Below are 22289 nucleotides of genomic sequence, written 5' to 3'. Positions count from 1 at the left end.
CCAAAGCAGCAAAGTGTATCTTAAGTGTATGACCATCCGAATCTCAATATTCTCTGCAATTGTGATTCAAAGATTAACGGTTACAGTGAATTTCCGATCAAAGGCCAAGCCTTTACGCGCTACGATCAGGGCGATCGTATATATGATTTCTGCTTCCAATAACCGAGTGAAGTGATAGATTGTGCTACGCTACCAGTGAAGCCGCAGTGAATTTCCTTCCCAGTGGATGTTGGCACCGTTCTGGGAGAACGGAAAGAAATCCCTCCAAACCCGGCATCTACAGCACCCACGGCTCGATCAATATCTTTCAGTGTATGCGAAACGAAACATGTATTCCGCACCTAGGGAAATATCGCATTGATTTCACGACACTATCTTGATACATATAGCGAATTCATAAATTAACCTGGCTCGGGTCGATTAGCACTCAGTTTTAATCGAAGTGCTGTCAAAGCGTTCATGAATTAACCGAGATTGCATCTCGGTTAAACTGACAGCATTCAGTTTGAAGCGCAGGTTAAAACTGTCTAGCATTACGGTTTACGGGTCGATCTGTCAAACTGCGCGTAGCGTTCATAAATTTCGGGATCGAGTTAGCACGAACCCAGGTTAATTTATGAATTCGCTAATAGTTAAAGCGAGATAGAAATAATTCTGAACATTTTCGGGACAACTTCGCGAGCCGTGAGAATGCAAACATGTTGTATATGGATACGTGCATGGATGAAAGAGAAGCGAATACCGAAGCTTGTGATTACGATCTGCTTGTTGTGCAGGGGTAAATCGAAAGCGAAAAAGACCGAAGAGAGATTCCGTTAACGATTGTTGTGGCGTACAGGCGTGTTGCCTTTCTACTCGGATTAAGATGGCCGAAGATTCCGGCAACAGATGCGACACCGAGAACCAACGGAGTATCGGAAAACGGATTTCGAGGATGATGTGGAAGCTTTAGATCAATACCTAAATTGTTACGTAGGGGTTTTTGAAAATTCGAAAAATTACCAAAATGGCGGCAATTTTTCCAAAAGAAAAGTGTTTTTTCATCAAAAATCGCCAATTGCGAGCTCATAAAAAATTGAAAAATTGAGATATCAAAAAACGGCTACGTAACAATTTAGATTATTCATTTTTACATCCTGAAAAAAAATTTCAGCCAATTCGGACCACTAGATTCTGAGATACACGTACCGCCAGTTGAAAAAGTATGGTTTCGAGAAAAACACGTTTAAAGTTTCGTCCAGTGATGTACTTCCCTTGAGGTGACCCCACAGTTTCTGCCATCCATAACCTTCTAACGAGATCAGATATCAAAAAAATCCTTTTGGCGTGACATTTCTGAAGGTAAAATCCTCTCGAAAATGCAAAAAAATAAAATTCGATTTTTCCGACTTTCCCCCCTTAAATTTAAAGGACTACGAACTACGTCTTTCGGCAAGTTTTGAGATAGGGTGTCATTCCAAAAAATCGAAAAATGCGAGCGTCACGAAAAATGAAAGGTTTTGAGCGCTAATAGCTCAGCGGTTTTCCAACCGATTTTCAATATTCTTACACCAATCGATTGGAAAATCTTCTAAGAATTGACCCAAATAAAGAAAGGTGTGGATTCTTGATGTTGAACTATTGAAAAATTGAAAATAATGAACCTATGTTTTACCAGAATTCTCGCTTCGTGATTGGTTGTTGGAAATTACGTCATCAATGTAGAAACGCGTTTCCACGCTTCGGCTTATAATTCAGTCAATTTTCAATAGATTTCCAAGATATTTACACCAATTGAACGGGAAATCGATTGAAAATATAGAAAACTATTGATTTTGTTTTAGAAATGGAATTTGAAAAATTTTTGTTTTTGAATTGATTTTGAAAATTTGAATTATTTTCATATTTTTGCCTTCCCTCGTCAGTGCTTCCCTAGCACGGATGACAGAAATATATACGATATAAGCTATGGGTTAAGCTTCCTTATGATTGTATTTAATTTACGCCCTATAGAATCCGATCGAAAATTGTTGACCTTCAGCTGTTGCTGCTTCCCACGGATAAGGCAACGAAGACATGCAAATTCACCAAGCGAGGTGTTGGAGCTGGAGCACTCATTTCGCTGCCGTGATGGAATATCTGGCGACAGGAGTTCTGGAATTGGCAGGACATATGCTGCTCGCGACAACGAAACGATCAGAATTATCGTCACTTGCAGCTGGCCATCCGTAATAACAAAGAGTTGAACAAATTGCTGTCCCGTGTCACCACTGCTATGAGAAGTGTCTCCGAACATCCAGACCAAGGTGAGTTAAAATAGGTGATCTAGTTTTCACAGTTTGTAGAACAGAAGTGCGCGGAAGGATTGGTTAGCAACCATCGACGTTGTTTATCCATTCAACAGTTTCCGCTTTGAAAATTTCGGTGATCGTCAAGGGTAACCAGCGGGGGTGAAAAACAAATTTGAACATCAGAAAACCTCTCTTGACTAACCTTGATCCAGACTGCTTTGTTGCTGCCCAAGAAGACGGAAAAGAAGGCTTAAATTTCCAGCATATCACGTCGAAAAACCGTTGTTTTAAGAACGAAACATATGTTCATGAAGATTTGAGGAATTTTTGCTCACTGATTTTAATTCTATTTAATTTAGATTGATTCTAATGTTCGCTTCTTATCAAATAATTTTAACCGATCACCTCTCACGCTTCTGTTCGCTTGTTGCTGCTGGACGCTGGTTGCTTATTAACGCTAAAATTTTCACAAAGTTTTATTGAAAACAAACAATTAGTTTAAAAGTTATGCTTGAAAAACTTGTTTTGACGAGGTAATAATTATCGCCTGTTTCTCAGAGATGGCTGAACCGATTTATGTGCTATTAGTCTCATTTGAAAGGTAATATAGCCTAATAAATCGCTATTGATTTGTATTTTGATTGGTCGTTTAATTTGAAAGTTGTGAGCAATCGTATACAACACATTAAAATTTACAATAATTGAAAACGATTTCATCTAAGATAATTTATCTAGTTTAAATTATTTTGGCATCAAATTAGAGGTTTTAATGCTATAAATATATCTGCAAGATTTCAGATAAAATTGGTTTTGCCGGTCAAAAGATATCAACCCTCGAACACTCGCGCCAACTTTTGTAACACGGTTTCTCGCGCGCACAACAGCCCAAAACAAAAAAAAACGTGCGCACAAGAGTTTTGACTGGGAAAACTTGGTTTTAGGTTTATCGAACCTTTGGAACAGTTTCTTGAAATAAATGCTCTATCGTCTGGTAGAATTTAAATTTCGATTAATCCCCCTAAAAGTGAAATAAAAAAATTATTTTTTTTCCAGGTACAATATAACACATTGATTCTGCAAAGTTTTAGAGCATATTATTATAAGAAATTTTGCTGAAGACAGTAACATTCTATCTCTGTGACAAATACCTTATGTTTGATAAATTACTATCCCACAAGCATCAATTGAAGTATATATCCCTGTTAAGGGGACATAAACGACTAAAACTTTTGAAAAATTCATTATTTTTTAATTCAGATTTTGATTCTGCAATCTTTTTCGCTTATTTTGATACTAATTTTGTAACGACCCGACCACGGGAAGTGACCGAAAAACGATCATGTACATAAGCGTTCCAGTGCGGTATGAAACAACCTCGACGGAATAAAACGCCGCTCCTGAAAAACCACGATTTTCAAACTTTGTGTTCCTTTTTCTCAGAAACTACACAACGTATTGGAACAAACTTTTTTTTGTTTTGTTGGTAGTAGCTGACAAAGATTTTTATAACTTTTGAGATTTGTAAAAACACAGCCAGAGAAAATAGCAAAACCCGATTTAATCCACCTAGTGGTGAAAGGAACCTTTGTTATACCATCTTATATGTCTTTTGATACGGGCATTTCCAGCACAAATATTATTTTTGTTTTGTATTTAAATTTGTAATTTTCATAAAACTGTCAGAGTCAAATTACAAACGTATCACTTTGAACTAAATTCATATATAAACTGTTTCTTAGGCCTAGCCGTTCTCAAGTTATTCTGATGTGAAATCTAAAAATTATCTATTAGTCAACACATGCAAAGTATCCGATAACCGTGTAATCGGATTTGAACCAAATTTTGCCAGATTGTTCATTTTAGGTCAGAAAAGAAAAATCTTAAATTTGGTGCCGATTGATACGATTAGTGGTAGTACCCCCGTTTTTAAAAAAAGATCCGTTTTGTCAAACCTTTTTATTTTTTACTTACAGATAAACATGGAAATCTCGACCAACATGTCAAAAGGTCCAATGTGCAAATGAGAGATTCTCTTTGCGTTTCCTCTCTTATGCTTATTACGGTGGCATAAATACATTTCAACCCAATTATTCTAAAGGATAAGCTTTCCAATAACACCAGTAACCGTTTCATGCAAAATAGACGCATTCAGGTGCATTTATGCTGCCGTAATAAGCCTAAGAGACGAGATGCAAAGAGAATCTATCATTTGCACATTGGACCGTTTGAAATGTTGCTCGTCAAATATTAGGTTTAGAAAGAAACTATTTTCACATTCAAATTCCAATTCCAATCGAAAATAGTCGAGTAAAAATGACTTTTTTTAGCGTTTTGAGCTGGAAATGATTATACAGAAATCGACACGTCTTCGGAACTTAATTCAACTGTTTGTTAATGCTGTGCTAGTTATCATCCATAGATCATCCATCCATCCTAGCGATAAATAATCTTCATAGTGCATTTTAACCTACTAAATAACTTTATAGAACATATGAAAGCAATGAAAACAGCGTGTACAGAATTTTTGAGCAGAACTGATTTTAAAGTGGCTGTTAGCCTCGGGGCACAATGCTAGCCTAGCCAATCGGCGTATGTTCGAATCTCGACTGATCGGTGCCGTTACAGAGTTAATAGGATCTTTGTCCTAGCCTGTAGTTTTCCTGTACTTTAATAACCGGCTGCGAAGTCTGTCGATAAAGAAGGGTCAAGTTCTGAAGGACGTTTACACCCATGGCTTTGCTTTGCTTGATTTTAAAGTGGTTTCTTTAAACAAATCATTAAATTTCGCAACCAGTAAGAGATAGATAGTTACTATTTGCAGCAAAGTTGCTTATTTTAGTGTGTTCTACAATTTTTGTGAAGACGCTATTTTTTTGGACGCGTTTTAAAAATAAAAATTTGTGTCACCCTTTTAAGTGGACTCACGGTCACCCTAAAAGTGTAAGAAAATGTGCTATATTTTATTAATTAACTGCTCCAAAGAAACACCCGTTGAAAAATTACACATTTTTACTATATTATTCTGTTTTTGAGGTTTGGTCCGATTAAAGGTTTGGTCATTAAAGTTTTCTTGAATAAATTTCATCAATCATTTTTAAATAACTTTTGACCAGTAGAACCAATCCTTATGAAATTTGACAAATACATTTGCAGTGTTAAGACCTCTCGTTTAATACTAAAACAATTGAAACTAGTTAGATTATCTTGGTTAAAATCGCTATAAAGTATTGTAAATTTCAACGTGTGACTTCGATTGCTCATAACTTTCAAACTAAAAGTGCAATCAAAAAACAATTCAATAGTGATCTATCCGGCTATATTACCTTTCAAATGAGACTAATAGCGCATAAATCGTCTTGGCCATCTCTGAGAAACAGGCGATAATTATTACCTTGTCAAAACACGTTTTAAAGCATAACTTTTAAACTACATGTTTGTTTTCAATAAAACTTCCTGAAAATTTTTATAATTTAGCAAGAGCTTTCATTTTTTTCTTATAATCGTAAATCAACAGTACTGACCACTATACAAGTTTTGGCTACTTACACCTGGATCTAAACGGTACACTTCGGAAGTTATATGAAGTCAAAGTTCAAACGTGTTGCAAGTATCCCCGGAAGACAGTATTACCATTTTCGGATACGCTCTTTGAAACAAACAGTCGAGATCTTAAAAAAAATAAACTAATATAAAATTTCATCTTTTTTAAAATCGTTACTCCGTGGAATGTTTGAATGCATTAACATTAGCAGTAGATCAATCGATTATTGGCATTTTATACTGCATGTTGTTGTATACCAGCTTTTTGGCTGCGTATCTTTTGTAAATTGGCATCCGCAATTCTATTCAAATTCTTCTTGTCGGTAATCAGCTGCAAATAAGCATTGTCAAGACTAAAAAGAGTTGTCAGTGAGGTAGCTGCATATTTTGCCAAAATAATATTTAGGTAGCACTTAAAACGACTTAAATGCTTATTTAAAAACCCGATTTAATCCACCTAGTGGTGAAAGGAACCCCTTTGTTATACGGTCTTACTTGCTCTTTGAGATAGAAATCGACACGTCTTTGGAACATAATTCATCTATTGCAGCGGTTCCCAACCTTTTTTCGGGTCGCGTACCCCCTGACGGATTTCCCTATACTATTCTGCAGCGAACTAAAGTTTTGGCGAACCCCTGGGGGTTCGCGAACCCCCATTTGGGAACCGCTGATCTATTGGTTAACGTTGCGTAGTGCGTTGGTTTTCATAAAATTTTTGGAAATTGAATAAGTTTACAAAATTTGAACAAAATAGCAGCACTTATAAATTTTGATAGTTCCTTTTTTCATGAAATTACTGAGAAAGGGTAAGTTGGTTGTTACTAATTTGAGTAAGTGCAAATAAAAGCAAGTTGCAAGAGGAAATATTATTCTTTAACATATACATTCCGTAGTAAAGGTCTAGTTTATAGGTTTTTGAACTATGCATAAATTCCTGTAATGCCATTCTTTTTGATTGACATCAATAAATTTCATCAATTTTTATTAACCTTCAATTATTCACACATTTTGTACAACACGTGTAGGTTTTTGAATGCCATATTGTTATAAAGTTACAAATCGCTGTTTAACTAACGTATATTCTTCAATTACCTTGTTATGAGCAAAATGTCATAATTATTCAATGCATTAATATTTTAAATTGTTGGGAAAATAGATCAGCATAAACTGACATCACAGAAACGACGCAGTCAGCATGTGAGGTGTACCGCAATTGACCCCAACTGGAATTTTATCTCATTTCTTCATATGGAAAAATGGTGTCTGTATGCAGCAAAACTATCAGCAAATGTAAAATGTTTAAAAAATATCCGTCTGCTGGTAGTCTAGTAATTCGGGGTCAAAATTTGGGTATTTTTTATAATCAAAGTTCTACGGTTCCTAAACAAGCAAACATAGAGGTATGCTATTTTCAGCAAAGTTGTGTATTTTTACTATTTGTACAATTTTGTAGTACATGAACAAGTCATACAATAATTACAAAAAGAGCTAAAATAGAAAAACTGATTTAACAAATTCATATACACAATAAATAAGATTTTGCTATCTTCGCTGAATAGATAGAAGGTTACTGCATTCAACAAAATTTCTTGTAATAATATGTTCTAAAACTTTGCAGAACACATCAATATGTTATATTGAAGCTGAAGAAAAATAATTTTTTTATTTCACTTTTAGGGGGATTAATCAAAATTTAAATTCCACCAGACCATAGAGCTTTCAATTTCAAGAAATTCTTACGAAGGTTCCATAAATTTAAAACCAAGTTTTCGCAGTCAAAACTCTAGAGCGCATGTCTTTTTGGTTTTGGACCATTGTGTGCGCGAGTAACCGTATTACAAAAGTTGGCACAAGTGTTGGAGGGTTAATATCTTTTGATCGGCAAAACCAAGTCTTCTGAAATTTTGCAGATATATTTGCAGCATTAAAATCTCTACTTTGATGCCAAAATAAATCAAACTAGATAAACTATCTTGGATGAAATCGTTATAAATTATTGTAAATTTTAATGTGTTATATTCAATTGCTCATAACTTCCAAATTAAACGTCCGATCAAAAAACAAATCAATAGTGATCTATTAGGCTATGTTACCTTTCAAATGAGACTAATAGCGCCTAAATCGGTTTAGCCATCTCTAAGAAACAGGCGATAATTATTACCTTGTCAAAACAGGTTTTTTAAGCATAACTTTTAAACTACTCATTTGTTTTCAATAAAACTTATTCGAAAAATTTAGCCTTAATAAGAGCTTTCATTCGATACTAAGATCGTTGAAATCGGTCATTTGGTTCCGGAGAAAATCGTGTCACGTAATTTTCACGTTTTTACTTATAACTTTCAAACGAAAAGTCGGACCACGAAACAATTCAATAGTGATATACTAGGCAATAATACCTTTCAAATGAGACTAATAGCGAACAAATCGGTTCAGCCATCTCCGAGAAACAGGCGATAGAAAAGTTGCGCCCCGCACATACATACACACATACACACACACACACACACACAGACATTGCTCAGTTCGTCGAACCCTGTCGATTGGTATATGTGGCTCGGCCCTCCGGGCCTCGGATCAATTTCGTGTTTTTCGACCAATTCCTAAACCTTTGTTATAGTATAACAAAGGTAAAAACAAACAGGCTTACATTTGAATTGCATTGGTAATGCTTATTGGTTGGTATTGGGAAGATATCAAACAAAGAAAATTCAAAGTTGATTGGTTATTCGATCATTATTTTTATTAAACGCAGATATTTTTTACGGTTACTAAGGAAATTTTAGCGCTTTAATACCATAAATTTTGCAATCAAAAATTAAAGCTAGAACTTGCACTTTAACGAAACATAATTCATTATGTATAATACATATATACATTACAAACGAAAAAACAAAGCAAAATAAAATCTATAAAATCGAGAAAGAGTAACAACGAAATAAATACTTATAACCAAAGCTAGACAAGAAACAAACAAAACTAATCACAGTGACCTGCAGCTAATAATTTTGCTAAGGCTTCTCTTAATATTTTTGAAATACATTTGAATGCCTGATAAAAATTCACTGGGTGAAAAAAATACAACTAAATTATGAATTTTTTGAAAAATTCTGCATACCTAACCATACAGGCAGTCCTAAATTGTACGTTTGTACGTACCACACTTGTTACTGATACAATATTTTATATTTTTACGTTAGCCTTAGACTCCGGCAAACCTATGCCCAATGGGGACATGAATTGCTTTTTTACCTAGCGTATTTGTTAGACAGTAGCTTAATTCTAAAAAAGAGTTCTTCGTAAGTATAAAATATCTAAAAAATCTTTTATCAGTAAATGCAGTGTATAGGTGAGATTTATCCTTTACTTTACTCGATTCTGTATGTTTTTGACTTCATGTAAGTAGATTTAATCATTTGCAATACTTTGCGTTGGTAAAATACGATATAAATTTTTCCAAGCAGTGTTTGTGCAAAACTTGCAAGTTTGCTTGTGTTGTTGGACCAAATAAATATTACGATTAGTTGTTGTAATGTTCGTGCTTCAAAGTTTTATAACGATCCTTCTCACTACTATTCTCCGGTGGTTCACAATCGAATGACGCCATCGCCAGTGTGTTTTCGTTTAAAATACTGTTCGTCTGTAGGAACATGATGATCTTGTTGTTCTTCTCATACGGACACGTAACCTGTTTCCAACCTATGAACTCGTTCACTTGTTTGGCAAGTTGCCAAAACTTTTCGAAATTAATATGGCCATTTGGTAATCTGTGGAATTGAGAAAATATTTTATTGCAATTTATTATTCTGATTTGTTATACTGTTTAGATTGAAACGAATTAAGGCCAGGTAAATGCCTTCAAAAGGTACAAAAATACATGATAATCAAAATAAAAAAAAAGGGTTGTACGAAAGGGTGACGTAGGACTATATCAGATTATTAGATCAAATACTAATGTAAACTGCATTTCTGGCATATATATGTTTATAAGAATTTTTGAGCGCCACTGTTTATATGAATATTTAATAGAGAAGAGCGAGATATTCAGATTCAACTCTTCATTGAATGCATTGCAATGGTGGCTTTGAAAATACGTGGACGTGGGTTCATAAGTACAACGCCTGCAACCATTCCATTGAGATATAAAAATTTCTTTTAAACATCACTTGTGTGCATCATAAAGGTTGAAATTGTAAGGAATGATCAGCCCACAGATTATTGTATTGAATATGTATATGCGTAGCTTCACATGTTTCAATAATCTTACTGTATTGGTTTTACTGTACTGTATTTGGTTACAAATAACATTAACGGGAAACTAGCAGCCATCAACTTTTCTTCGGAAAGCCCAATTTTGGAAGCAGTTTTTTGGCACAAAACAGGGGTTCTGTATTTAAAAATGTATTCACTGCATTCTTCTTGCCAATCTGACCACAGTGCACAGTGAATATATTTTGGCTGGTAAACGGTTGAATAATGCGTACCGTCGGTGCCTTGTGCACGTGTAGGCATAAAATAGACCCTACAGTGGTTCATAGCCTCTTATTCAGCAACTCCTATTCCTACCTACTCGAGGTACCAGCAGGGATACGAGCAACATTGGTGGAGATCGGGTAACCAACCCCGGTGGAAGCCAAGGTCGTATGCTGACAGGAAAGGAGGGCTCTTTCGAGCTTCGTTGGCCCTCCGGCGAAACAGGGGGTTGGTGTAGCAGGCTTTGCAAGCCGTCCCCACGAAAAATACTAAAGCACGGACGAAGAACAAATAAATTCTTACTGGAACAATCGGAATAGACCCACGCGACGAAAAAGGACTATCGATTGGAAACCCGGGACGTGGAACTGCCGATCTCTCAACTTCCAAGGGAGCACTCGAGTGCTCTCCGACCTATTGAAGAGCCGCAAGTTCGACGTCGTAGCACTGGAAGAGGTGTGCTGGAAGAGCTCAACGGTACGTACGTTCAGAGATGGACATACCATCTACCAGATCTGCGGCAACACACACGAGCTGGCTACAGCTTTCATAGTGATGGGCGAGATGCGGAAACGGGTGACTGGGTGGTGGCCAATCAATCCTCGAATGTGCAGGTTGAGAATCAAGGGCCGATTCTTCAATATAAGCATCATCAACGTGCACAGCCCTCACCTCAGAAGTACCGATGACGACAAGGATGAATTCTACGCGCAGTTGGAGAGTGAATACGACCGCTGCTCAAAATATGATATCAAGATCGTCATCGGGGATTTCAATGCTCAGGTCGGCCAGGAGGAGGAATACAAACCGGTAATTGGAAGGTTCAGTGCACACCAGCGGACCAATGAAATGGGCCTAAGACTTATCGACTTTGTCGCCTCCAAGAATATGGCCGTACCTTTTTCCACCAAAGAATCCATCAGAATCATGAAGGTCACCAAATCAGACAGAATCACAGATCGACCACGTTTTGATCGACAATCGGCACTTCTCAGACATTATCGACGTCAGATCCTATCGAAGCGCTAACGTTGACTCGGATCACTACCTAGTGATGGTTAAGATGCGCCCAAGACTCTCCGTTGTGAACAACATTCGGTACCGACGCCAGCCTCGGCTAGATCTCGCGCGGCTGAAGCAACCAGACGTCGCCGCAAACTACGCGCATTCACTCGAAGCTGCGCTGCCGGAAGAGGACGAGCTGGACGAAGCCCCTCTCGAGGACTGTTGGAACACTATCAAAACAGCCATCAGCAGTGTAGCGGAGAGCTCCATCGGCATGTGGCTCGGAAACAGCGGAACGATTGGTTTGACGATGAATGTAGGAGGGTGATGAACGAGGAGAACGCTGCGCGGGCGGTCAAGATGCGCAGTGCCACACGTCAGAACGTGGAAAGACACAAACAGAAGAAGATGCAGCGAAACCAAATCTTTCGGGAGAAAAAGCGCTACCTGGAAGAGCAGGAATATGCAGAGTTGGAGCGGCTGCATCGTTCTCAGGAAACGCGAAAGTTCTACCAGAAACTGAACGGATCCCGCAAAGGCTTTGTGTCGTGAGCCGAAATGTGTCGGGATAAGACTGGCAGTATTCTGACGTACGATCGTGAGGTGACAGATAGGTGGAAGCAACACTTCGACGAACACCTGAACGGCGCCCAGGCGGAGAACCATGGCGGCGGGGAAAGCGATTTCGACGGTACAACAAACGGAGAAGAAGTGCCAGCCCCAACGATAGGCGAAGTTAAAGAGGCCATCATGCAGCTAAAGAACAACAAGTCAGCTGGAAAAGATGGCATCGGAGCGGAGTTTATTAAAATGGGACCCGAAAAGCTGGCCGTTTGTTACACCGACTAATTGTTAGAATTTGGGATACGGAACAGCTACCGGAGGAGTGGAAAAATGGGGTTATCTGCCCGATCTATAAAAAGGGCGACAAGTTGGACTGTGAGAACTATCGAGCGATCACCGTTCTCAATGCCGCCTATATAGTGCTGTCCCAAATCATTTCCTGCTATCTATCACCAATTGCAAATAGATTTGTGGAAACTTATCAAGCCGGCTTCGTCGAAGCTCGGTCGTCGGTCCACAACGGATCAAATATTTACACTGTGGCAAATCCTCCAAAAGAGTCGTGAATACAGAGTTCCCACGCATCATTGATTTCTTGACTTCAAAGCCGCATATGATACCATCGACCGGAAAGAGCTATGGAAAATCATGGACGAGAACAGCTTCCCCAGGAAGCTCATCAAACTGATTAAATCTACGATGGATGGTACACTGTGCTGTGTTCGGATTTCGGGTGGATTGTTCATTTGTTCATTTGAATCACACAGAGGGCTTCGTCAAGGTGATGGTCTTTCATGCCTGCTGTTCAACATAGCGCTACAAGGTGTTATGAACCGAACGGATATCAACACGCGGGGCACGGTATTCAACAAATCTAGTCAATTCGTCTGCTTTGCCGATGACATGGATATTATCGGCAGAACATCTGTGGCGGTGACTGAACAGTACACCAGACTAAAGCGCGAAGCAGAAAAGATTGGGTTAAAGGTAAATACGTCTAAAACAAAGTACATGCTGGACAGCGGAACCGAGGCCGAACGACACCGCTTGGCCAGTATTATATTGATCGACGGCGATGAGTTTGAGGTAGTCGATGAATTTGTCTACCTTGCCTCACTGGTAACGGCGGACAATGATACCAGCCGTGAGATTCGGAGGCATATTATCAGCGGAAGTCGTGCTTACTATGGGCTTCACAAGCAATTACGGTCGCTTATTAGACCGGTTGTTCTCTACGGGCATAAAAACATGGACAATGCTCGAGGAGGACCTGCGAGTGCTCGGAGTTTTCGAACGACGAGTGCTAAGAACGATCTTCGGCGGCGTACAGGAGAACGGAGTATGGAGGCGGAGGATGAACCATGAACTTGCACAGCTATATGGCGAACCCCGTATCCTGAAGGTGGCTAAAGCTGGACGGATACGATGGGCAGGACATGTTGCAAGAATGCCGGACAACTACCCTGCAAATATGGTGTTCGCCTCAAATCCGGTAGGAACAAGATGACCAAGAGCGCAGCGAGCAAGATGGTTAGACCAGGTGGAGCGAGATCTGGCGGAGAGTACTCGGTGTCCGAGGAATGGGAGAGCGGTAGTCCTCAACCGAGTTACATGGAGAAATTTTGTTCAACAGGCTTTGTCTTAGGACGGCAAGCCACCTAAGTAAGTAAGTAAGAATATATTTTCATGAACAACATTTTTGTTTCAAACAAAATGCTTTTGAAATGTACAAAATCAATAATGACTCATTTCACTTTGAAGCCAAAGCACGTTCATCACAAATATGACGTACCATTCGAATGTCCTCTTTTGACATGAATGGCAACAGGCACGTAAGTTAGCGGCGTCGATTCACTGTCTCTTGCTCCGAGAAGGTTTTACTAGTTTACTTTCACAGTCTACCGCTTGTTACATAGGAGAAAATATGGCATTCGCAAAAATTCCTTTTTTTTGTAGAGAGTCCTTGCCCTCCTACCACAGAGGTGAGGGGTCTCAAACCGTCATAAAATAAATTCATTCCTCCAAAAACCCCCACATGCCAAATTTGGTTCCATTTGCTCAATTAGGAAATTTGTGTTTCATTTGTATAGGAGCCCCCTTGTTAAGAGACGAATAGGTCTCAGTACACCATAGAAAAAAATCCTGCCTTCTAAAAACTATCAACTATTTACTTGATTAGTTGTAGAGTTATGAGGAAATTTGTGTTTCAAATGTATAGGAACCCCCCTCTTGCGCCCTCCATAAAATTGCTGGTCATTTTATCTATCCAACAACACAAAAATTGTTCAGTTTCGTTCAGTAGTTTAGTAGTTATTACTATTTGAAATCTTTCATTCAAACGTTACACTTCTATTTTCGTTTTCACACCATTTTCGTGCTACCCAGTCCCAGTATAGTAAACAAAGACGTAGTCCTACGTCAAAATGCTGTGAATAGGGTTGATATCACCTTATTATAAACAATACGGTGAAGAAAATCTTAGATTTAGTTTCGTTGTTCAACTCGCTTTGCTAGAGAACAAATTGTTTTTTTACTAGAAAAAAGCGTTTCATAATATTTACGCTTATTTTTAGCACTTGCGAAATAACCCAGGTAACCAATAAGCATCAATGTAAGCAGCAAATCAACCGCTTATTAGCATATTTGGCATTCTATACTGCACGTTGTTGTATATGAAGATAGAATTAACAAAAGGGCGAATGTCGCAAGCGTAAACAAACCGAGTGAGGGTTGATTTTCCTATGCTGGTCCTGCAAAAAATAACTCTCACTCGTTTTGTTTACATTTGCGACATTCGCCCTTTTGTTAATTCTATCTAGATATTAGCTTTTTGACTGCATAGGTGTTGCAAATTGGCATCCAATATTCTATTCAAATTCTTCGTGTCGGTAATAACTGCAAATTAGCATTTTCAGGACTATAAGAAGGTTAACAGTAAAGTAGCCGTACATTTTGCCAAAATGGCATTTTGGTAACATTTAAGGCAACTTCAATGCTTATTGGCTTGCATTGGTGATGCTTATTGGTTACCTGGGAAGTCGGTGAAAGTTTACTATACTGTAACTATCGATCGGTGTAACCAGTTGAGTTAGAAAAAAAATCCCTCTTAATTTAATTAGACTTCAGAAAAATCTGCTTTTCGCGTCGACTCAGTGTGATCTGTTGCTCTGTCCACTAATACGCCAAATGCTGTTTATTCTTACGACCAGAACTCCTCCTGGACCTTTTTAACAGCAGTCAACAGCAACTTTCATTCAATTTCATGCCGTCATTTTGTGCGATAGAATAAACACAGTTCAGTTTTCAAGTTGAGCAGTTGAATCGAGTAGTCTAGTCGAGCAGTCCTATCGAACAGTTGAATCGAGCAGTTTAGTCGAGTAGCCTAGTCAAGCATTTTGATCGAGTAGTCTAGTTGAGAATTTAAATCGAGCAGTCTTGTTGAACAGTCCATTCAAGCAGTTCAATCGACCAGTTCAGTCGTGCAGTCAAGTTGATCTGTTCAATCAAGCAGTTGAGGCGAGCAGTCGAATCGCACAGTCCAGTCGAGTAATCAAATCGAGCAGTCTAGTCGAAGAAACCAGCCGAGCAGTCTAGTCGACCAGTTGAGCAATCGAACAGTCCAGCAGTCGAGCAGTGAGGTGACTGAGAATAGAGCTTTCCAGTTATGTGTGTGTTCATGCTTGAAAATGAGGCAGACAGAAATCAGCTCTTCCCCAAAATGAGGCAAACATCATGTATATACACGCGTATTTCGTGTTCGCTAGTGTGGGTGCTTGAGCTGTCAGAAAGTTAGAGTCCATTGGAACGAAAGCATGACGTCCTGTCATGTTCTGCGATCATTGTGTAAAGTAGAACCACCCTACCTGTTATTCATAACCAAAAACACGGCCTATCATAATGTAAAATTACTTTCCTGGACAATAAAGAGATACTTCATATAGTTTCACTTAAAAATATAATTAAAGATAGAACTAACAAAAGGGCGAATGTCGCAAGCGTAAACAAACCGAGTGAGAGTTGATTTTCCTATGCTGAATCCATTGGCGGAACTAGCGCTCATTTCTAGGGGGGGCTATAGCCCCGGCATTTTTTTCGACCATTTTATTGGTCGGCCAAGTCAATTTTTCTAGGGGGAGTCGTTCTGTACAGCTCTATCTAGCAGGTTAGATGGAGCGTAGAGCTCTACCAAACGATATGTTGACATAGTGTTTGGTTGAGCTCTACAGTTTCTCCAGTAGACACACCCCGTAGAGTGCGTGGTAGAGCTCTACGTAAAATTTCTCAACGGCTTATCTAGGTAGAGCGGTAAAGTGGTAGAGAGGCTTTATAGTGTGCAGACAGCTGGTGGAGTCTTTACGCTCTACGCTCTACGCTTTTTACTCTACCAAAATAACTCTATAGTGGACACTTGGCTTAAGAGAGATAGCAGCGTCGGTGAGTCAATACCACCATTAATCAGTTTCGCTATAAATATTGCATTTTACGACGCATCCAGCGTATCGATACCGAGTAGACTGCATCGATCAGGATACGGTGGTAGGTTAACAGGAACTCGCCATAGGAGATCGCGCAATGCAAGTCAGACGAACCTTTTCTGGATTCGTTTAATTCGTAAATTTTACGACAGCTGATGTGGAAACCAAACCAACCTGCAATTTTCCAGTAGTGGGCGGACCAAGGAGCAATAAAGAGCTTTCAGACAGTGTGGGTCTCTAAAATCACTGACAATTTTGGAAATGAAGCCCAGCTGACGTCTAGCTTTCGATATCAAGGCGGCGCCGGCGTGGTGTAGGTGAAATGTGAACTTAGAAACCAGAAGAACACCGAGGTCACTTACATGGTCGACTTTTTTTAGTTTTAGCCCGTCAACATAATAATCGAATAAAACTGTCTTCAAAATATGGTGAAATGTCATAACCTCACATTTCGTGATGCTGATAACGAGTCAATTTTTCCGGCACCAGCCAGCTAAACTATCGAGCAAAATTTGCAAACGGCGGCAATCTTCAACAGTTCGAACTGTCAGGTACAGTTTTAAATCATCAGCGTATACTAACTTGCAGTCAGATGCTAATAACACAGTGATGTCGTTAAAAAACAGCATGAATAATAATGTCCCTATGTTGCTTCCTTGTGGAACTGCTGAATTATTTGTAAATTGCGCAGATATACAAGTACCGAGCTTAACGCGTAAGACTCTGCCACGTAGGTACGAGCTCAATCCGTAAGCTCCAAGTCGCGAAATTTTGCGCAAAGTATTCCATGATCAATACGGTCGAAAGCGGCTCTTAGGTCAGTGTAAGTGACATCAACTTGAGCTTCCTGTTCCATTTGTGAGATACACGACGAGGTAAACTCAAGCAAGTTGGTGCAAACGGAGCGACCTAGCACGAATTCATGTTGTGAGGTAGAGATATAATGTTTCAAACGAGAAAGAATAACGCCACTTACTACAATCTCAAATAGTTTAGTTTAGCAGCTGATGGGCTAGTGTTGCCACGATAATTTCTGACGTTCTGCCGGTCCCCTGATTTAAATACTGAGAACATATGTGACTGCTTCCATATTTCGGGAAATTTGCCTTGTGCAAAGGACTTGTTGAAAATTAAACGTAGCGAGTCTGCTAGCACATCAGTACATTTACTAAAAATGACTGCAGAGATTCCATCGGGACCTGCCGAGTAGGAGTGTTTTAGTTTCTTAGCGGTGTCCAATATCATATCAGTGGTTATTTCGAAAACAGCCAAGTCGACTAAACTGGCTGGCACATCCGCTGTCGCAATCTCAGCTTCAGAGTCCGAAGCAATTCGGTCGGCAAAAACAAAAGCAAAAAATTTTGCAAACAATTCGCATGAATCTGATTCTGATGTTGCTTCAATACCATCCATATGGACATTCAAAGGTACCGAAGAGCATTTTCTTTTAGAAATGACAAAGCTCCAAAAAAAAAATCGTATTCTTACGAGGGTCAGTCTGTACGCGTAAAACATATGATTTGTACAGTATGTACACTATTCAGGCGACGGTAATCATCACTATGACGTTTGGACGTTTGAAGCTAAGCCTCGTCGCAGTAATTTTCAACCGGTGATGTTTGCGCTGAGAATTGTTTTTCAGCCGTTTCAGTTTACGTAAGCGTACAGTTACTCCATGCAGGTGAATTGCGGCGCTTCAAAAGAGGCAGATTCTAATTTAACCACTGCACGATGACATTGCATAAGGTTTCAGTCATGTCGCTTACCTCAAAGAACTCATGCAAGATTCCCCAATCATATAGCGTTTTTGTTTTTTAACCTGGGTTAGTTCCAACCGAACCACTGAATAAACAAACATTTTCGGGGGAATAAACAAACGTTTTCGGGTTGTCAGTGTATTGCTTACAGCGGGGTTCAAATTGTGAAAATACTCAGAGCGAACCCGTCGTCTAAAAAGTGTAACCCAGAGCGAAACTAGATCCAATCTGAGTGAAAAAACAAACGTTTTAACGACCGATTGATTGGAACAGCGATCTATTAGATTTCGCCAATAGTACCTTGGCTCATTCAAATGCTTTAATTTCGGACAGCGGGAGTCAACTGACTCTCGTACAAGTTAAGTACCATTCTTTTTATGTTCCCGACGATGAATGACAAAGTACCGTTTCACGTTGTAGTGCACCTGACTCCATTTCTGCTTCGCCTCGTCAAACGCCCATCGCGCACCGGTGCGGTGCTAGCCCGTTGCTTCTCTATTATCAAAACGCTTGCGGTATGAATTCAAACATTGACGACTACATGCTCGCGTTTTCGGATGGTTTCTTCGACATCATCACACTTACGGAGACTTGGCTTGGCGACTGCACCCAATCTGCCTACTTGTTCGGAGCTGAGTACGACGGCTTCCGTTGTGATCGCGGCCCCAACAACAGCATGAAGAAGACTGGTGGAAGTACGCTCATCGCTGTTCGTCGCAATATGAAAGCCCACATTATCAATCAAGCTGCATGGAACATCCTTGAGCAAGTTTGACTATCCGTACAGCTAGCCGATCGCAAATTATTTATTTGTGTTATTATTTATTTATTATGGTAAGGGGCGGATGGTGAAGATCGACTGGGAGTAGCGGGGCGATTGTGCCTTGTGCCTTCAACCAATGGCCGGTGATCGGGGGAACAGAACACCAAGTCCAGTGTGCGTCCTAGGTGATTTGTTTCGAAGTTGCATTGATTTAGATTGAAAAAATCCAGACCGTCCTAACGCCACACCGGCAGCTGGGAGATGAGCAGAAGCAGCAAACGGGTCAGCATTCCATACAAGTTGTGGTTGATTAAAACCAAAATCACATTTACTAACAGTAGAAATATGTACCACGATAATGTCAATATTTTGGTTCTGATCTGGTGGAATGTAAACGCCGCACAGCAGGATTGCCCTCATAGTAGTCCTCACACAAATCTAAATTTTTTCTGAGCAAATCGTTTCAGTCCATATAATTCTCTGTCCGATGGACCTCTTTGGCATACAGTGCAAATAGCCTCTAGCCTCCAGCTTGTGAAGAAAAGATTAACTCTGCAGTTGTGCTCTTTTTGCGCAACATGTCCTCTTTGGCATACAGTGCAAATAGCCTCTAGCCTCCAGTTTGTGAAGAAAAGATTAACTCTGCAGTTGTGCTCTTTTTGCGCAACATGAGTGGTAAGAGTGGTTGTCATTAACTTTTCGTCGGAAAGCCCAATTTCGGAAGCAGTTTGTGGGCCCAAAACAGGGACTCTGTTCTTGCCACTGAACACAGAGAATTTTCATGAACAAAATTCTTGTTTCAAACAAAAAACTGCTTTTGAAATTTACAGAATCAATGACGATTCATTTCTCCCTAAGACGAGTAAAAAAAACGTAGATAATGTCTTGTATTTACATAGTCGACATCTTAGAAGGTGTCATGAAAAATATATGACAATAACGATATCAAAATGAATGGTAAACGGCAGGATAATGCGTACCAGCGGTGCCTTGCGCACTGGGCATAAAATAGACCCCACAGTGGTACACAGCCTCTTACCCAGCAACTCCTACCCCTACCTACTCGTGGTACCAACTGGGATACGAGCAACCTCGGAGATCGGGTAACCAACCCCGGTGCAAACCAAGGTCGTATGCTGACAGGGGAGGAGAGCTCCTTCGAGCTACATTGGCCCTCCGGCGATACTGTGGAACTAAAACAATCAAAGCAATGGACTCCGTAAGTAATAATAACTCTAATCGGACCAATCGGTAAAGACGTAAACGGACTAACGATCGGAAATTAGGAACATCGAACTGTCGGTCTCTAAATTGCCTCGGAAGTACGCACGTGCTTTCTAAAGTAGTGAAGAACCGCAAGTTCGACATCATAGCGCTGCAGGAGGTATGCTGGAAAGAAACGATAGTACGTACGTATAGAGATGGACATACCATCTACCAGAGCTCGGTACAGCTTTTATAGTGATGGGTGAGATGCAGAAGCGGGTGATCGGGTGGTGGCCGATCAACTCCTGAATGTGCAGATTAAGCATCAAGGGCCGATTCTTTAATATTAGCATAATTAACGTGCACATCCCTCACCTCATAAGTACCGATGATGACAAAGACGAATTTTACGCTCAAGACATAATGTCAAAATTATCATCGAGGATTATAATGCTCAGGTTGGTCAGGAGGAGGGATTCAAACGGGTGATTAGATGGTTCAGCGCATATCCGCAAACGAACGAAAACGGTCTAGGACTTGTCGACTTCGCCGCCTCCAAGAACATGGCCATACGTAGCACCTTCTTCCAGCATAACCTCTACCATCGGTACACCTGGAGATCACCCAATCAGACAGAATCACAAACCGAGCACGTTCTGATAGAAATTATACTGCGCAAGCCTTGTCGTAAGACGTTAGACCAATTAAGTAAGTAAGTAAAAACCGATATACTGCGCAAGCCTTGTCGTAAGACGTTAGACCAATTAAGTAAGTAAGTAAAAACCGATATCAAAATAAAAATAGGTACAAAGGTAACCCGTCGACCACACAATGGTTAATTATCCATTATGAAATCGGATAAATTGTGATGTGAGAGTACTATGAAATTTTTTTCAATTATTTTTCACGAAAACAAGTCTCACAAAAATACTTACTTGTTGGTGCATCCTTCGTTGAGAAAGTACAGATCTTTGACTAGTAAACTAAAAAATGGAATTACAATTCGTTGCCTTTCGTCGGTGGCCCCCTCCGATCGCCACATCGCTGCTTTGAGTGTTGACCGATAGCTGCTGAAGTTGCTAGTAGGGTCCATTTGGTGTTCCAATATAGAAAATTTTGCGGACTGAATTTTGGCCCACTGAAAACAACAATAGGTGATTACAGTATTTTTCGAAAGTGCAAAGAATCTTACCGTTTTCTTCAATCGTGCAATTGGTGACATGTTAAGTCCAGCAATAATAGCCATTAGCGTGTTAAAATTACCAATGTTAAATGATTCCCGCGCTGTTTCAATCCAATACTCAATGACCCTAGCTCGTTGTTTTTTCTTAGAATGCTTACATACCTCAGTTGCCACAATGTATGATAGTCGATTGAACCATTGAACGTACGACTCTAGATTTCGGGTTTTCTTCATATCTTTGATTGACGTATCAACGTTTGGATTCTCTTTGGCGAATGCTTGTACAAATTCCTCCGGTCCTATATAGGATAGTCGTTCAAGCTCGATATGCGTCAACTGATGTGATAATACTGAAGGACTCGGACAGAGATCGGTTATGTCTGGAGTTGACAAAGTAGAACTTATCGATGAAATACTGTTAACTGACGAGGTTGAAGAGGATGCTTGGTGATGTATCGAAGATGAAGATTTCTCGGAGGCCGGGTGGAAGCTATTAGTGCTATTTCGTGAATCAGTACGCTGTTGTCCACCAGTCTTAATATCATATTCCTTGCTTCCCTCAAGAGTTATTTTATCAAGGAATTCTTCGTATTTCTCTAGCGTTTTCAATCGTTGCAGTAGGTTCTGCAGCAAAGTTGAAACTTCAGAACGAAGTTTGGAATCAATAGTGATGCATTTTTGGGTCATTTCTCTTACGTGTTGCATAACTCGTTCATCACGGAAATCATAGGGAAATGTTTCGATCCATTCGGACAACAGCTGGATAAAATTACACGCGAAACGACTCAAATTTTGAGCTTTTTGCTGTAATGGAAGTGAAATACTGTGTACTATTTGTGTTTTACTATTTAGTTGAGTTAAAGACAGCAATCCAAATGTCGCATCCAAAATGGAGCGATCCAAATGTCTTCTATCAAGCTTAAAATGTACGGTAAACAACATGACACATGAGTGATTTTGTTTTTATCTCATATACTTTTGTATGTTACTCTTGTTGACTTTTTCGGTGAAAAATAAGAACTAAAATGTTTTCAGCGGACGTTTCGACTTACTATG

General features: G+C 39.6%; 1 protein-coding gene across 2 annotated transcripts in view; it reads right to left on the bottom strand.

Moving 5' to 3' along the window:
* Window positions 1–8563: 8563 nt before the first annotated feature.
* Window positions 8564–22289, bottom strand: part of LOC128733181 (ras-GEF domain-containing family member 1B-like) — a 64863-nt gene continuing 51137 nt past the window's right edge. For both annotated transcript variants that reach the window (XM_053826854.1, XM_053826855.1), the window contains 3 exons: window positions 21243–22037; window positions 20986–21188; window positions 8564–9574 (listed from right to left, as the gene is read on the bottom strand). In XM_053826854.1, the coding sequence (XP_053682829.1) occupies window positions 9328–9574; window positions 20986–21188; window positions 21243–22037 (1245 nt within the window). In that variant the 3' untranslated portion in view covers window positions 8564–9327. The remainder of the gene's footprint in view (window positions 9575–20985; window positions 21189–21242; window positions 22038–22289) is intronic.

The sequence above is a fragment of the Sabethes cyaneus genome, chromosome 1, assembly GCF_943734655.1.
Source record: "Sabethes cyaneus chromosome 1, idSabCyanKW18_F2, whole genome shotgun sequence".
NCBI lineage: Eukaryota > Metazoa > Arthropoda > Insecta > Diptera > Culicidae > Sabethes > Sabethes cyaneus.
Note: the sequence above shows the minus strand (reverse complement) of the source record. Positions and strands in the feature narration are given on the sequence as shown.